At 41.5% G+C, this 18,686-nt stretch overlaps 1 protein-coding gene and 1 long non-coding RNA gene across 3 annotated transcripts; one reads left to right on the top strand and one right to left on the bottom strand.

The window, feature by feature from the left end:
- Positions 1 to 41: 41 nt before the first annotated feature.
- LOC146653574 (uncharacterized) lies at positions 42 to 18,481 on the bottom strand. 2 transcript variants are annotated; one of them, XR_014907389.1, is made up of 4 exons: positions 18,331 to 18,481; positions 18,037 to 18,231; positions 2,969 to 3,163; positions 42 to 2,867 (listed from the first exon to the last, which is right to left on the bottom strand). It is a non-coding gene; the product is annotated as an uncharacterized LOC146653574 (long non-coding RNA). The 2 variants fall into 2 exon arrangements; XR_014907388.1 differs by having other exon boundaries at positions 18,037 to 18,481.
- Positions 3,743 to 15,076, top strand: rinl (Ras and Rab interactor-like). Its single transcript, XM_085381113.1, has 11 exons — positions 3,743 to 4,278; positions 4,546 to 4,711; positions 8,641 to 8,752; positions 9,367 to 9,439; positions 9,586 to 9,674; positions 9,783 to 9,865; positions 10,158 to 10,368; positions 11,111 to 11,791; positions 11,943 to 12,260; positions 12,348 to 12,482; positions 13,612 to 15,076. Coding segments are annotated over exons 1-11 (2,322 nt in total). The 5' UTR covers positions 3,743 to 4,276; the 3' UTR covers positions 14,064 to 15,076.
- Positions 18,482 to 18,686: the final 205 nt, after the last annotated feature.

The following is an 18,686-nucleotide window of genomic DNA, read 5'->3' as shown; positions in this document are numbered from 1 at the left end:
TGATGACAGCATCCTTCCAGGGCCTTGAGGTTTCTCTCTCTCCACTGCTGCCCTTGTCACACAGGAAAATATCGCTTTAGCCCTGCAGCCTCAGTCTACCCCATATGGTGTAGATTGTTTTTTGGAGCATCTACCTGCATAAATCTGCATAAGAATGAATGCTGTTTTCCCCAAAAAGGCTGTTATTTTTCAACATTTTCCAACTTCTCGCAGGCTCTGCAGGCATTTCATTATAGCAAATGAATGAACTTAGATTAATTAGAAGGAAACAGATTTTACAGGAGAGCTCAGAAACACTATATTTACACCAAATACACCACACAGAGTAACCTAGGTAACGTGGTAAGATACAGTCTGCCTCATGTGCCTAATTTTGTCATGCTTCAAAATAGTCTCGGTGTAAAGAAGTGTAATGGCATATTTAATCCCTGGAATATCTTAATATATAATTGCCCAGACTGTCCTGTAATAATAAAACAAATTTCTATAGTAGTTAACTACATTGGTGTAGTGTGAATGGTCCTGGGGGACCTCTTCACTAAGAGGCAAAGATGTAAAACCTATGAAAAGTGTAAGTCTTATGTTTCAGCTTAGGGCGTAATATCTGACACCCCTGCCATAGACAGTACACAAGGTGACTGTAGCTACCATGTTATGATCATAGATAATTCTACATTTTTAAATAATGTATGACAAAGACAACAAAACAAGCGACTGAGCCCATAAACTCACCAATAAAGTGTTCACAGAGGTCAAGTCAGAACGCTGTTTTACCACACACCTCTACAGGACTGAAAGTCTTTTTGCAACCACAGCTGTTGCTATCGAGTGGCCTTCAGATGGGACGCAGGTTTAAGTCACTTCCACACCTTCATGTTTTTGAGCCGGAAGCTACCTCTATGCTTCATAATGCTGTATAAATATACTTAACACATTTAACTCAAGCCTGAAAAATTGTCTCTTAATGCCCCCGCATTTTTGTCAAGTGTATGTTGTTGTCATGTACTGTCATACAGGTAAATCGCAAAGGCACGTAAATATGCAATATAATGAAAGTTAATTTACTATATGGGTGCATATTAAAGTGAAAGAAATCATTCATACCAATTTTTCATTAAGTATATGAATTTGCCCAAAGCATGACCAGGTTAAATAATACTTAAACATTTGCATACGGTTGTAAGATTAATAAAGATTCATGGAAACCTTTTTTAGAGTCTGAGAATAAAATATGGAACTGGAAATTATCATTATAGGTCTATTTTTAAGGTGGCCTCATGTCAGTGCACATTAAATTACCCCAATGTATTGCCAGATATAGTTTGTTATGATGTAAACTGAATGAAATTCTGCTACCGTGCTTTCAAGGCTTTACTTTGCACACTGGTATTTTCAGGTGAATACTAACACAAGCTAACGTGTGCAGTTTATTTTTAGCCTTGTAGATGTGTTAACATGCAAGCATTCAATAAGAACAAAATACTTTTGCATGACCCATTTCAGACCCGATGACAGCAGTAGATAAACATCAAGGATCTCCCAAAGTCGCTTTTATTTATGATTGCATGCATTGATCTGAAAGTATCAGAATGTGCATAATCTCTGGTTCTGTAGTTTTTTACAAACTAAGCAACATCGACAATGGGGAGGAAGTTTTAACCTGGTTTTAAACTGATGGTTACAGTGTCATGGTGTTGGCAGGATATGCAATGCTGCTTCTAAAACTAAAACTAGAAGTCTGCTTGCCACGGAAATGGTGACCAAACAGCAACACCTCAGTCTGTGGTTTCTTCGTAAGGCTGAGATGAGGTACCATGACAGAAAATAGCCTCAGACATGTTCAGCCCAGTCTTTACTTCCAATACTTCTATTTTTCTAAATAAAGTTGCAAGAAAAAGTGCAACTGATTTTGAATTACCAGTATTTATACACTGGTTATTTAAAATGCAATTAGCCGTAAGGTGCAAATATGGACAAAGTGACTAAATTAATCCATTCAGATCTTGAACATGTTATATAATCACTCACGTAACAGGCTGGCAAAAGTGAGTAAACTACACTAGGTTTGCTTACTTGCACCTCCTTTAGCAGCAAAACCTCCATCGGATGTGTCTTGTAGATGCTTATGTGACCCACAAAGAGGTGAAGAGGAAATATTAACCACAAATGTATACTCAATCATTCAGGTAAGGAAATCCCAAAAGATTCTGTTGATCTGGACGTACCAAATGAACAAAATCAACGTTTTGGAATTTAATTTAATTGATAATGGTTTATAAAATACTGTGGGGTTAGTGTGTGTGGCGAGTGAACTATTTTCAGTGTCTAAAGTAGGGCACGCCAGACAAACTTTGAGAAACGCTGGGCTGAGGTCAGGTCTGTGCTGGAAATGCCAAAACACTTTTTTTCTTTATCAGCCATACTGTGGTTGGTCCACTTTTCATGCTTTGGGTTATTGTCACCAAAACTCTCCACAGCTTCATACTTTGTTCACATTCTTCTGAAGAATTCTTAATGCAATTAAAATTCATTGTTGCCTCGATGAATGCACGATTTCCATCAACCTGGGGCAACAAAGCAGCCACAAACCATGATGCTCCCTCCACCGTGCTTCGCAGCTAGAGTGAGGTTTTCATGTTGGTGTGCTGTGCTATCTTCCTCTGAACACAGCGTTCCTTATCGCTCGTCTACCCACAGAACAGCGTCCCGTAGCTGCGGTGGAACATTCAGACACGTCGGTAATTTTTGTACAGCATTTTATCCTTCACCTGATATTTGCAGGTGTATTGCTTTTACCATTGGATTGTTTTAGGGTAGCTTGTTGCGCTCTTGTTGTGATCACTGTGAAGAACTAGTGGAGAGGAGCTCTGCCAGAGAGGAAATACAGAGTTAACAGCAGTTCAGAAGAGGCATAGTATTGACAGAGAATTTGTAAAATGTAAATGTAGCTACAACACTTGTACTGTACATGAATGGAGTCATGGAGGGCGTCTGTGGGTGGCAGGTGGCAAGCCAAAAGCTAGCAACAGGCAGAGGGTGGGCAGGCTGGTGATCAGGTGAGTCCTCCTTCTTCTTCACACGTTACAGAGAGTGGGTGATGAGCTGGAGGTTTCCACAGGCAGCTGACAAGTGTGTTTCCAAGGAGGCAAGATTTCCAAGAGAGCTGGGAGCAGGGAGAGAGACAGGATTACTACAGACAGATGATCATAAACAACAATAATAGTTACAAAAGTGACCTAAAGTTCACCATATTGGCAATGACGACCTGGCAAAGAATTGGCGCAGATATAATAATGATTAATAATCTTAAACAGGTAGGAAGGAGGAAACCAGGTGAAACTTCATCCAGGGGTGGATCCAGAGGGATCAGCCAGCCCAGGAACTCCAAGAAAATCAGGCTTTAAAGGCCGCACTCTGACAAGAAGTAGAGTAGCTTTAAATTCATTTGTGTACATTTTTCTTATTGTATATTTGTTATAATCTGGTCTTTAAAAACCCCCCCAAAAAAACCGTTTATATCACTAATCAATCTTTCAGACTTTTTCAATAATTTCACTGTGCATGCTTTTATTTATTTATCCATTTACTCTTCCCACACTCAGCATTTCTCACCAGTTGTTGGAACTGAATCTCAATGACTTTGTCCATCCTCCGCTGTGAGCGAGTTCTCACACATGAAAAGTAAAACCATCCGTGTGATCTTACTTTAATCAGATGATGTTTGTCTATAATTGTCACAGAGATGAAGACATGGTGAAGCATTCTCAGACCATTGGCTGTTCTTAGCTTTGATGGTTTTACAGTTCAGAATCAGATCAGAAGAAAGGTGCTGCAGAGAGAGTCAGAAAATAGGCACATAGCTCTTTAGAGAACATGCAGTGTTTTCTCTCTCTCCACGCTGTAGTCAGAGCTGGGTTAACCACAGGCAGACTTGGAGGGGGGAGGGAAGGGTGAAGAAGGTGTCGTGAACATTCACATGAAAATTGAAACTACATTAAATGCCAGCGTGAGCAGGAGGCAGAAGCAGGCGAGCATGAGAGCCGTACATCAAATACCTGAATTTGAGAAACTTAAGAAAATTTTGCCGCGAAACCTTTTGACGACGTGTTAGTGAGAAAGATGACAGCTTCCTATTTCAGCTATTCTGAACTCTTAAGCAACACTTTGCACTGCGCAGAAAGAAAGAGTTCAAGAGTGGGAAGATTGCAATATGTGTAGAAACTGCTAACAGTGTAAAGGAGGGAAGATACGCCAACTAACCGAGCCAGCCTGACACATGTGAGTATCAGCTATTTCTATACCACTAATGTGCTTGTGTTTAATTCTCTGTCTAACATTGTCTTGAGTTTGATGTCTAGTTATTAAAAATGATTGTCCCAGAAGCCAAATCTTAGAGGAAACTTTCTTAGTTTTGTATACTTTTTTTTGCTGAATTATGCACTGTTAACTACCCAGATTGTCTTTTTTACTGAATGGACCTTCTGTTTTATCTACAGCTGATGTCCATAGATGTAGACAAAAATATGTCAATGTGTTTGTGTCCAGGGCTGTTCACAGTTCAGTTAATGGGACAACAGCCATCCCATGGAGGAGCAGCAGGAGGAAACTGTCACTGCTGGATCAGCTGAAAGGCTGCCAGGAGGCCTGGTGCCCTGGGGGAGCCTGGGACAGAGAGGGGGCTCACGCTGCTATCTGTGGGACACCTGCTGGGGTAGGAGCAGACATCACTGAATGACTCTCGCTGTTATTATGTGACATCAAGCGTCCAGTGTGTGTCAAATGAAGTCCAGATGATTGATCAAATCATTCAAGGATCTCCCTGTAAAGCTTCCCACTAACACTAAATAATGACTCTGTTTCCTCACACGTCCTTGATCTTAGTCATTGCCTGCTACTCAGTTTTTTTTCTTTCCCCTTGTCCTATTTGGCAGTGTGGCGATCAGAATCGTTGTCCGACGGCCAAAAAACGCCCAACAGATTCACTTTCCCAATTGGACCATTACGGCATTTGCTATAACAGCCCACTTGATAGTCATATTTTATTAGAATTTGACCAGTTTAATCAACTGCTACTCAGTCGATTCAATTTTGACAACTCTTATGCAATAAAACAACTTTACATTTAATGACTTACTTACTTTGCATTTACTTTTAGACTATTTTTAAAAAAAGAAATCTTAGTTCTTTATTTTTTTCTCAGTTTCCCGCCAGTGTCTCCCACTTCCCAGTGTGTCCTCTCTTCTGCTTCCTCTCCCAGTTTCGCTGCTTTTTGCGTTCCCAAGCTCGAAGTCGCGGGCATCATTTAAATTTTCTCTAGCAACCAAGTGTTTTTTGTGGGTCTGAATGTTGACATGCACTCGTCACTTAAATGTAGTTCCTTCTTTTTTTTCTATTTGAGGTCTGATAACACAACGAACTGTTTTAAATGCAGAAGTAGTGCTGAATAAAAGCGAGTTCATGTCAGGGAAATGACATTTCATGGTGGGTTTGGCTGCTGCACTCGCAGGGAATGTAAGTAACAAAGTAACAACGTATGATGCTTTACGTATTCATTGTTCTCGGTTATTATAAAGCATGACATGGAGACAATTACACTGAAATGCAAAACTCTGACTGGCAGCAACAAGTCGTTGAACCGTGACAAATGTGCTATGGAGGAGGAGTGTGCTTTTTTTGTTTTGTATTAAGTGTTAAGAGACAAGTTTACTGGCATAATGTGATAAGCAGAATGCTGTGGAGGTTGTAGTCGACTTTTGTTCAATCAGATGTTGGAAGGGAGGGTTGATTGACTCATTTCTTCTTGTTTTTATGAATGGCAAACAGTAAGATGGCTGTTATGAATCAGTGGAAGATATATTTTTCCTAATTGCCGCCGTTTTTGCTGTCTTTCGGTGTGTTTCTGTGCTCAGAGTTTGGTGACTTCAAGTAAGCTTGTCAGTCTTTATTTTTGTACACACAGAGCCTGAAAACCACTTCCTCTGTACATGTTTGTAAATGTGTGCTGGTCTAAAGAGCACCTTTGAATTTGGCTGTGATGATGTAACTACTTGACAGAGCCGTTGCCTGGGATTACATGCGTTTTGCTTTACTCAAGTTAATTGTGTCTCAACTGGCCGTTTTATTGTCTTTGCTTCCAAAAAAGGTGTCGTGATCGATGCAAGTCTCTGTGCAGACAAAGCAAAGCTCTGTGTATAAAAGGAGACATGAAGAAGTGAAAGGGCCTCTTGAGATATTCACACCAGAAACAGAAACACTTCACATTTTTTTCTAAAGTGGACAAATACCAGGAACAAGATTAGTCTTTTACCATCACTGACGAGGCTAGAGTCAGCAGTACAACGTTTTAGCCTCATCACTGACTGTAACTGATCCTGTTTCTTGTACATTTTTATGCCATCTAAGTTAAAATACATGAATCACGTTAGCCCGCTCGAGTTACAGCAGTGCCTGATTCAATGAGGCCTTTACAAAAGCTAGTCACAAGGCACGTTTAAAGACAGAATGAGTTTGATATGATCTGAGAGTAAGAACCTAAAAATAAATGCCCTAACTGCAAGACCCTATTCACAGTAATGCGAAAAAGAAAGTGCAGCCACTTTCACTGCTAAGGTTTTGCATGTCAGCACATATAAAGATCATCTGCTCTTTAGAAGGTCTTCAAATTATTCAAATGCAACCTCACATGAACGACAACAAATGTCATACTGTCATTGTTTATCAGCTCTATAACATCAAGTAGAAAGTACATCCTCTGATTCATTAGCTTGTAAACCCACCTTTAGCAGAAGTATTTCTTCAAACTAATAAAGTCACACAGAGAGTGGGCAGTTTGACTGGGCCATTCCGATGCCTTCATTTTCTTCTTTTTCAGCCATTCTGTCATAGATTCACTGCTGTGTTTGGGATCATTGTCCTGTTGCATGACCCACTCTGGGTCAAGCTTTAGTTGTCAGACAGATGGCCTCACATTTGACTCTAAAATACTTGCAGAGGAGTTCAGTAATGCAAAGTATCCAGTTCTCAAGCCCGAATCATCACCCTTCCTCCAGCGTGCCTGACAGCTGGTATGAGGTTTCTGTACTAAAAAAGCTGTGTTTGGTTTTTGCCAAACGTGGCGATGTGCATTACGGCCAATCACCTTCACTTTGGTCTCATCTGTCCAGAGAACATTGTTCCAGAAGTCTTGTGGTTTGTTCACATCCAACTTTGCAAAATTAAGCTCTGGTTTCTCCTGGCAACTGTTCCATACAAGCCATTCAGTCCTTTTATAATCGTACTGTATCATTTAGTGCTAACTGAAGTGTCGGTATTAGATGTAGCTCTTGGGTTTTCTGCAGTTTCTCTGAGCATTGCACGGTCTTCAGGTGAATTTAATAGGATGCCACACCGGAGAAGACTGTCATAAATGATCTCTACTTGTTAATAATCCCTATTACTGTATAATAACCCTGTACTTCTACAGTAATAAATTACCCTGAACTTACAGTCTATTTCTGCACGACATATTTCTTTGCTGCAGGTATCCCTGAGTGCCAGTTTAAGGAGTCAGCACATGGTTGAAAGCTGGGCAGGAAACTACACACGTAAAACTCTTTTAGTTATCGTTATGATTATGGTTGTTCGGAAGATGGTGGCATTTTGTGTTAGCATTTGTGTTTATTTACTTTAGTCCACTCTTGTACTGGTTTATAGTTTTTCCACCATGAGTTAAGACAGTTTAGTCGGCTCTGATGGCTAAAACAGAAGCTAGAAAAGAAACAACATCTTTGGGGTCGTGGTGTGTGCTGCTGTATCACACATGTGGTGTGAACTGTGAGTGAATAAAATGCACAGTAGAGAGCTCTCTCTTCTTGTCAGACTCAAGGGCTGCATGAAATATGAACGAGTCCTGCCACCGGCCTGTGGGCCACTCTTTGAAACCCTCGGTTTTCAAGGTTTTCTTGTATAGGATTTGATTGGTTTTAATGAAGATGGATTTGCGCACTAACAGTGTTGTGGGGCTCAGTTTCAGGTTTTAGTTTTGATGCATGCGCAAAATAAAACATGAAGAATAGAACATGGTTAAAGAAAATCATGTGATGTGAGCGGTCCTAAGCCACACTGGTTCGTCACTCAGAGTTAACCATCATCTACAGATTCATATCAGCATCTCTGAGTGGGCAAACAAACACTTATCAGCACTTAATGCATGAGCCCTTAGACATTTGCAGTGTGCATGACGCTCTGTCACGTCGAGATCAAATCAATTGACTCTTGTCACAGAAATTCTGACACATTTCTTTGTAAACCACACGCTAAAATAGTTTTTTTTCTCTCTGTGTCCATCCATCACTCAGTTGTTCTCTTACTGCTGCCTGCTTACCATCTGGCCACGCCTTGTAGCCTGCCAGCGTGAACATTTAACCCTCTCGAGGCAGGCGTTGCCGATTTGCAACAGTTAAAAACTAACAACCTGATTACCCCACATACATATTTTATGAGTTTTTTTTACTCAGAAGTACCACTGCAGGACTTGGTTGTGCATTAGCAACAAAAAGTTTAATTTGAGCCTGAGAGGGTTAAAAGTAAACGTTCTCCTGCTTAACAGGTTTCTGTGACAGTTGAAATCTTTAAATGAGTCACACGTGTGTTTCCCTGCAGAGTTTCCTGGTTGTGCGGGACTCTGTGACGTCTCAGCCAAGCCTGCTGTGTGTGTCTGCCGGAGCGCAGAATGAGGAAGTCTTTGATTATAATATCAAATGCACAGGAGCAGGTAGGATCCCGCCACATGCAAACATCTGTGCGTGTGTGTGTGTGTGTGCGCTCGGGCGTGCATGTATGTGCTTGTGCTTGTGTGTGTGTCTGTTTGACCAAGCTACCAATTTCCCTGCGTCATTTTTAGTGGTTTATGAGTCAGTACTTCTGTCAAACATGTCAAACTGAACCGATAAATAGAAAATAACCTAGTAACGTCATGGTTGCACTTTCTCTTCTCAGGTTTGTGTACCTGCAGACATGGCAGTTATTGTAGATTGATGCAGATTAAAACATAAAACTCTGGTCCTATTCTATTTATTTACCAAACTTTTCCACTTACTGATCTACATGATGTATCTAAAAGATAAAAAAAAATCAAACACTAAAGGGTCATCTGACTCCTCTAGCCTGCAACACCCTCTTCAGGCTTTATAAACCACACACTGCCAGGAAATAATCAAGCTGTAAAGCTACTGTGGAAATATGTGAAACCCTAACGCTGGCTTATCTTAAGTTCCCTTTTAGTTTTTTTCTGGTATAAACTTTGGTGCATTTCCAGGAAAGTATTTTTCACCAGAGCATTTCAGAATGAGACTAAAGCTGCCCACTCTTTCTGTTTCTCTCTGACAGTTTTCCAACTGTCTGAGTCTCATCTGTCTTTCTCTGACTTGACTCAGCTGGTGCTCTTCTACTCTCTGACCAGGTAAGAATCTCCTGTCTCAGCTACATAAAAAACTCTCCATGCTTGGTTATTGGTGGAACTGTGGACATTGTGAAAGACTGTTCGAACCTGTGTTTAACCAAATCCTGTCTGTTTATCTCTTGGATCTCTCTCCCTCTGTGTTTCAGGGATGTGCTGGATGTTTGTCTCCACATTCCTCGCTGGATCTACAGTGTAACAGACACAAAAAAAGAGCGTCTTTCACAGCTTGAACCTAGTGCGTCCGGGCCTTCCTGAGCTTTTGCCTTTCATAATCTTCAACAAAACAATACAAAACTGTGTTGAGGAGCCTTGTCAGCTAATTTCACTGATATCTCTGTTGCAGAAACTTGGCTTTCCACACCGCCTGATCAACAGACTGATCAAATGTCCCAAAGGGAACCAAGCAGCATGATGTGCTCCATACAGGTATGTTGCTTATCTACGTGTGTGTAGATTTTTGTGAGGGAGGGGGAGGGACTTAAGGGGAAATGGTGTCTTTACTTCCTTCAGTGGGTAAATCAATAGCCTGGTAATTGTCTCAGAAACAGAACATTCATCATGCAACCAGAAGCACCACTCCAAAATAATGTTCAGGTGCCCACAAGAATATTTAAATTAAGAATAATTTAACTTTCTAAAGTGGTTATATGTGTCTATTATGTAACCAATGTTGCGTTCTATCCTGTTAACACTGTATGTATGTGTTTTTTTTCACTAGCTGACGTCCACAAACGGGGCCCTGTGTATCATCAATCCCCTCTACCTCCGTGAACACGGAGACGAGTGGCTGACCCACAGGCCAGCTGCCGCACAGCCGTCAAATTTCAGACGCCTCAGCACCACCCGGCAATGGGCAGGCGCAGGGTTACAAAGTAAACGAGCCATCTCTTTGGAGCAAGAAACCCCTGCTCCCAATACAGAGAGCTCAGGTCAGTGCACCAACTTCAGATTTCACCCAATATAAAAAAAAGCTTCCTCAGTTCTGAACAGCAATGTTAGACAGTGTAGTTTCATTTCCCCTCACAGTTTTGGAAAACAATGCTTCTATCTATCCAGATCAGGAGATGCTTTGAACTTAAAGTTCCTCTCCTTGCACTGTTTAAACCCCTAAAAACCTTTTCTTCCCTTTATAAAAAATAAGCCTACCAATAAACTCGTAACTGTGTTTTCCATACATTTTGTACATGCAGTCCTGGTCAGTTCTGCTGAAGTGTGTGAGAGGCAAAAACACAGGAGTTTCTAAATCAGGAAGTCCTGGGCCACAGAGAGTATGCTGTTCCTGCAGGTCAGGGGGAGAAAAAAATCCACTGTGTCTGGTGCAAACAGGAAGTGGCTTTGTGCGAGCTTTTAAAACTAAATGGAAATATCACCACAAAAAGCATTCATGTGGGTTAGCACTTATTAAAATACTTTAATCATTGTCAGCTGTTCTGTCGTCTTGCTCCACACTTGCACATGGCTTGACCACACTGTTAATTGCTAGCTCTGACAAGTTAGCCCTGCGTAGCAAGTGGACAAAACTAATTCCTATGGTTGTTTTTGAGACTGTCAGAGGTACATCATATTTCAGAAATAGTTAAAATGCCAGTCCTGTCTTTCTGTTTATGTCACTTGTGATATCAGTAAGTGGGATCAGTTAAATTCATTGCAAAAAACTGTGATGTTATTCAGGTTTAATCAGAGCCTGTTCCGCTGATTCTGCACCAACTGAGCAAACACCAGCAGGGGTGGTCCTCCGGCGGCCCAGTCGGGATTTAGTAATCGCCCAGCCTCAGAGGGTGAGCACGGGGAGCCTACCTTCATCCACTTCCTCCACCCCCAGAAATGGAACACCTGAGTTGCAGCGCCACAGCAGCCCCGTGCCTCAGTCTCCTCACAGGGTGTCCTGGATTGAGGATGGCGTCTGGCTGCCTCCACCCAGGCCTTCTTCCTTGCTCCAGCCTCCATCACTCGAGCTTGACTCGCTTTCAATCAGCAGCATAGAGGAAGAGATGGAGCCCCAGATGCTAAGCTCGTCACATCACCACGCTTCAGCACACCGTTTGGCTGATAAGGTCCTACATCGCCTTTCTGCCGTGGGCCAGGCGCTGGGTGGGCTGGTAAGCCAGAGAAAAAGACTGTCCAATCGTGTGCAAGAGCTGAGTGAGAAGAAAGGTGCTGCATTTGCAGAGGCTGTGAAGGGATTTGTGGAGATGACATCGAAGAGAGGGACTGATTCTAGCGGTGTCACAGGGTCGGAGTTCTTACAGGAAGTGAGATTATCACTCACATCACTGAGGGAGACACTGCTGGAATATGCAGAAATCCAGATGTTACTGGAAAGCATAACTGACTTAAACGACTCAGAGATTGGTGAGTGGGCTGTGACATAACACAGAAATGATTTTAGGTTTTTGTTGTCAGCATAAATGACAGAATATATATTTTGCATTCTTAAAACCTTGTGGTTGAACGCTTAGTGCTCCAATAATTATCCCTCTGCTATCTTTTGATCCTGGTGTAGACACCCTGGTGGAGCTCTCCATCCACAAAGTGGCTCTGAAGCCTGTCTCCAGCCACCTCTACTCCTGCATAGAAACCTCCCGAACCAATGATGGCACCTTCGAGCGTCTCCAGAGCAACCTGCGCTTGCTGGAAAAGAACGAGGTGACTGAACTAGGAGGTTCAGCAGGAGTTGGAGTTCCTGACTCCGTCACGCTTGATCGTATCCAGCAGAAATGGAATAATATGCACGATGTCTACTCTCCAAACAAGAAAGTGGAGATCATGCTCAAAGTCTGCAAGAGCATCTATCACAGCATGAGTGCCAATGCTAGCTCAGGTAGCCTGGCAGTGTTTCGTAAATACCACTCTTCTACTTTGAGTCGCTTGGTTGCTATATCCACTTAAAGTCATGTTCTCCTCACAGCAGGTAAAGTGTATGGAGCAGATGATTTCCTGCCCTGCCTGACGTGGGTGCTGCTCCGTAGCAACCTGGTCACCTTGCAGGTAGACACAGATTACATGATGGAACTGCTGGATCCCACACAGCTACAAGGAGAGGGTAAGCCAGTTATAATTCAAGGACAATGTAGAGGAAGTGTGATGCTCCATTTGAGTAAATCATGTTTGAAACTAAATAGAAGTTTTTCTGACTTTACTCAGAAACTTAGTAAGTGACTTGCTAACACACTCTGACAGTAATGCCTATGTTTGCCTGGTCAACAACTATCTGGAAATCATCAGATGTGAGAGGAAAGTGTGTATTCCCCGACTGGTTGTGAGTGGATGCTGGAAGTTGCTAGGATGAATTGGTCAAAGGGATTGCTTTGGTGGCTAGCAGATTGCTGCAGTCACCAGTAGTTTACATGTGTGTTTACTCCTCGATAAATGTAAATAAACTGTGCAAAGTAAGAAACTGGGCTAAAATGTGTTTACTCAGGGAGTGAACAGCAAATGTTTGCACACAGGTCCGCATTTTTCATGGAACTCTAACAATCTGCTAGTAATGGCTTTGCACATTTTTCCCTAATGATGGCTGCTCACTGGTCTCCAGGCCCACGTGACTAAGGGCTTATTCTTTTAAGTGAAGCCTTTTTTATAGTCCTGCAAATGTGTTCATCTGCATACCGGTTTAAATTTTGATGGAGGAGTGGCTCTTGTGTAGTCCTCCAAGATCCTGACTGCACATGATTGGATGTACATGAATTTAAAAAGTATGGCCTTTTAAAGTCTAAAGATGACTATAGACTATAGAGGGCCTTACCCTTATAATTTTATTCTTGCACTACTAATATGGCATTGCATACTTAAAATAATCCTTACGTTTTCTTAATTTTGTCCTTGGTGCAGCCCTTTAGTTTTTCAGCTGTCTGAAAAAAACAGTTTTAGCTCCCCTTTGTTTTAGTGATCTTTCTTTTGATTGGCTGCCCCTCGCACACAGGAAACAGCAAGTGGATGGTGTTTCTGTTCTCGCAGCCTCAGAGCTGTATGCCTGGGATGTCACACAGCGCAAAGAACAAACAAATATGAGCATTTAGTGTACTCCCAAGGGCTAAGCTTTGGGTTTAATCAGTCCCCCTACATGTGTGGAACTTTATGATGACACTTTGTAGTTGTAGTTTTGTAGTTTCCCCCCTGCTTATAGGTTGTCTCACTCAATGTCACCTTTTTCTATATCCCCATATCAACAGGTGGCTACTACCTTACAACTCTATATGCCTCTCTCTACTACATCAGCAGTTTCCGCCCACGACTGGCTGCCCGTCAGCTCAGTGTGGAAGCCCAACAGTCTCTCAATCAGTGGCATCGCAGACGCACACTGCACTGTAACCAGTCGCGTCGCAGCAAGCACAGACGGACTATTCGGAGGCAGGTTTGTCGGGACGGGAGTAAGGATGAAAGCAAAAATGAAAATGCATCTGTTAGTATGGAGGGGTCACAAGAACAGAAAGAACGCAACACAGAGGCTCTGCAGACACTGAGCGAGGAGACAGGGAGGGAACAAGGAGCCAATGACCAATCACAGCCTACTAGTCCAACTTCAGACTCTCAACCTGTGACACAGGAAGAGGAAACAGCAAGCAAACAGGAAGATAGCCAGACTTCTGGTGAAGGAAAAGAGGAGGACCACAGAGCATTATAATGAGATGCACGTCATCAGGAGAAGGTCAAAGACCCTCAAAATGTTCTTACTGGTCAAAGCTATTTCACACCTGTTGAAATTCTTGCAAAGAGGTAAATTAACCTTTTAGCATGTGTCACTAATACCATGGTGTCAGTTAAGGTGAATGTGTGCCTGACTCAGCCTGAGGATTGGGGCTCCTCTTGGGTCTCATTATAAAGCTGGAGGGTCACAAGTTGAGAGGATGAATGAGATACTAAAGTGACATTTCTTAAATTTGAGCTGTTTTCTTCTAAAGTGTAACAAGGGGTGTCACACATGGATACCGCTCTCTTGTCACACTCCAAAAAGATTCAAAGCACTGGTCTAAATGACAACAAGTTCAATGTCATAAGTGAGCTGTAAAGACAACACTTGTTACTAGAGACTTGCTTAATGGGAGCTTATTTGGCCACCATCATCAGTGTAAATGTGTGACATAGATCTAGTAATTGATCACATTGATCAATTAACAGTATATATTAAACATAAGCGATGTATTTGATACAGTTGCTTTATCACATTTCCTAAACCCCCCTGACCAGGAAGCGGTTGCATTTTGTAAGCTGTGCCCTGGGTTGGAATCCTTCATGCTGATTAATTTAAACTTGTATCATTCGACATTTTTAAATGTGGTCATATTAAAGCAGTAGCCTGCCAAAAGAGTGAAGTCATTAAGGTCTAAAAAAGTCTGCTTAGGTTGTACAGTTTATTCTGCTCTTTTTAGCACCGCCTACAACAGACGGCTATTTTCAGGTAAATGCCGTCCCACTTTGTGTTGCTCGTAGAGTTTATTATTATTATTATTATTATTATTATTATTATTATTATTATTATTATTATTATTATTATTATTATTATTATCATTGCAGAAGCTTGCTCCAGGATGAAATGCTAAAATCTACTTGGACTTGTTGCTAACTTTATTAATTTTGTTAATAGCGTTAAATGGTGTTAACAGTAACATTTTGACAATGCTATGGGCATGTCTTTTCCTTTCGTCCTAAAGTGGCAATAAATTAAACTAATCAATAAATAAAACTGAATCATTTGATTTTCTCAATTCTGTCTCAGGCTCTTTTCTAACAGCATTTTGCTGCAAAGGCATGTGCTATGTTGTTTCTGGTCTCCACAGTAATGCACAAACACTTTAAATCCACAGACTCCCCACAAAAAGCAATTACAGTAGCACCATTATCACTTATCTCTACACTACAGTAAAGTTCATCTGCAGTTTGGGCCACTAGAGGGCAGCATTCAACCTTCTCTGTTATGAACAGCTTTTAGCCCCTTGATTGGTGGGTGGCTTTGGAGCTTTCTTGAAGAGGAAGCTGAAACTAAACTAAGTTACATAAGTTAAAATCACTGTGCTACCACTACTAGTACTAGTGATAGTGTGCCTCTTTTGGCACAGTTTAATCTTTAGCAGAAGCAGAAGCTATAGCACCAAACAGGTAAGTAAGGAATAAATCATTGGTCATGAGACAAAGCTGAAAATGACAACTGAAATTACAAGACTGAAAGGAAGGAGTCAAAACCAAATTTGCATATATGTAAGGGAGATGGCATGTCTGTAAAAGTTGCAGTTGAAGTGATAATGAAAAGATACTTGCAAAAGGAGGTACGTTAGGCTAGTCATTGACATTAAATGTGTAAGTCAAGTTAAAGCACCTGTAAAAACAGAGTGACAGGTGACGGTTCAGCACTGGGCATGGGGGGTTGGGGGTAAGCTGTCAGCTAATGCTAACTTGGTTTGTAAGGTGCATCCATAGACAGGATTAATGCATTACACAGAAACTGCTCGTGAGTGCTAAGACGTATACACATAAGATACTAGAACCAAATTTACCAAATTTGCGTCACTGCTGTTAAAGTCAATTCATTTGTTAAACTGTTGCACTGAAAAGTGCAAAGACTTTATTGACTTAAATAAGTTGAGGTGAGCCCAGTCAGGAAGTGGCCACAGGCCTAATATCGCACAATTTAAAGTAAGTAAGTAAGTAAGTTAGAGCCTCTACAGTCTACTTCTAAAATGCAGCTTCTGAAACCCATACAGCTGAAAACACATTAAATCTGCTGTATAAAGTTTGGCATTTCACATGGCAGTTTGTGGTTCACTTTTGGAGCCACCCTCAAGTGGTCATTCAAAAATCTAGTTTTTGGTACATCAGCTATTTTTTAGTCTTCGGGGTTGTCAATTGGTTAAGACTTTAAGAAGTGGCTATTAATAAACTAAAAATTAAGGCTGAAGCATCTCACTTAAAGTAGACTTAGTGGAAAAATAGCACAGTTAAAAATTAAAATAAAAGGAGTCATCGGCTCAGGAGGCCTCGGCTCCTAGGGGTTTCCCATGATTTCTTCTTCGCTCATCTTTTTTTGCTTTCTATGTTTATACACCACTCTGTATTTAATCATTAGTTATTATTAAACTCTGGCTTTTTCTCCCATAGTTTACCTTTCATCCTGTCTTCCTCTGCTCTCTTCTTGTTCCCCTTACCACGAACTGGTTGCGGCTAATGGCTGCACCTCCCTGAGCCCGAGTCTCCTGCAGGTTTGTTCCTGTTAAAAGGAAGTTTTTCTTTCCCACTGTTGCCAAGTGCTTGCTTATAGGGGGTCATGTGATGGTTGTGGTTTCTTTCAGTTATTGTAGGAACTTTACAATATAAAGTGCTTTGAATTGATGCTGTATAAATAAAACTTAATAAAAATGCTAAATCAAAAAAAAAAAGGTGGAAAAGACAGTTGAATTCTTGTAAGAACTGAAGTAGAATTTAAATTCATTATTGTAATTTAATCTACAGTCTGTAGCTATTGTTCTTGTACATTTTCCTATGATTCATGATACATTTATGCTATTACATTGCTATTTTTGTTGTTATAATATAATTAACAGCTTGTAAATTCAAATGTTACCACAATACTTAATAAATGCACATACATTGAGCGTGTACACATGTGAATAGTTATGCAGAGGGCCTCTCATGTAAATGTACACACACAGCTCCATGTACATGCACATATGGAACCCTCTCATTGCTGCATTCTAAATGACCGAGCCAATCAAATTTGCCTAATGAGACATCTGGCATTCTGCCTGCATGTGGATGGCAAGCCCAGAAACAGCTGGGCCTTTACACACACACACACACACACACACACACACACACACACACACACACACACACACACACACACACACACACACGCACACACACTTTTTCTTTACACATACTATCAGTATGTGATAGTTGGTGGACAGAGCAAGAAATGCTGCGATACACACTGAATCACATTTGTAGTGATTCTCTATATCACACACACATGCATACATACACGTACACACATGGGCGATATTTTAAGAAGTGCTGAAGATAGAGTTGTGGTCCAAACCATACATGGCCAGTACGTGTCATTCTCCCACACATAGTCCTTTCACATATGTGATATATTATGCATACATGAGTGTGTGTAACTCACTCACCACTGCCATAAATTAGATATATGGCAGTGGCAGAGGTGGTGGTGGTGGTGTGTGTGTGTGTGTGTGTGTGTGTGTGTGTGTGTGTGTGTGTGTGTGTGTGTGTGTGTGTGTGTGAAATGAAGAGCGTAAGGCAGGGATGTGGGAGGGGGCACAGATGGCTGTGGCCTGAGGCGTTTGAGATACTGCAGCTAAACACGGAAACTGCAACACACACACACACACACACACACACACACACATGCTCACATATAAAGAAACAAGGACGGGAAAACAAAGTTTGATTTATTAATGTTCCCTCAAATATCTGCATTAAATATTACTTCACACAACTACTTAGTAACTCAGTTACTCAGTTAAATATTGTAGTTTTTCTTCACTATATTAACACGATAGTAGTACAGTAAGTTGATTTAATGTGATACATTACATAGACAGGGAGTGCAGACAGTAAATAAAAATAATTCACCGTCTTACCCCAGCTGGTTGCAGCAGATGGCCGCCCCTCCCTGAGTCTGGTTCTGCTGGAGGTTCCTTCCTGTCAAAAGGGGAGTTTTTCCTTCCCACTGTCGCCAAAGTGCTCGCTCATAGGGGGTCATATGATTGTTGGGATTTGCTCTGTCTACCTTGCAGTATAAAGCGCCTTGAGGTGACTGTTGCTGCGATTTGGTGCTGTATAAATAAAATTGAATTGAATTATTAATAACGATATACTTCTTTCCCCCTCCTTTGCTTTTCATAACTCCCACAGTGCACCTTGTAATGTCTCACTTTGACCAAAGCAATCCCGTTGAACAGCAGAGCATCTTTACTGCCGTGCTCTTCCTTGTCCTCACATGTCTCTTGTCCCTCTATGATGCGCGTGAGGGTCCTTTGTCTTTACTGCAGCCTCTGACTAACCATCACCGTACAACAGCTTTCCTCTGTCACAGCTCATTCACACGCCCACAATAAAACTTTCTCCTTTTCTCTTTTTAACCCTCGTGGAGATTTTACATTCTCCCTTGTCATTCAGTCCCCCCCCCCCCCCCCCCGCATTCCTCCATTCCTTTCTCTTTCTCTACCCCTCTCTCTGTTACTCCCTCCCCCTCCCCATCTCTCCTACTTGTCTGAACTCTGACAGGTGT

Source organism: Rhamphochromis longiceps, linkage group LG14, assembly GCF_057381845.1.
Source record: "Rhamphochromis longiceps isolate RC_006_pf linkage group LG14, R_longiceps_female_GT1.1, whole genome shotgun sequence".
Classification (NCBI taxonomy): domain Eukaryota; kingdom Metazoa; phylum Chordata; class Actinopteri; order Cichliformes; family Cichlidae; genus Rhamphochromis; species Rhamphochromis longiceps.
This window is presented reverse-complemented; position numbering and strand designations above follow the sequence as displayed.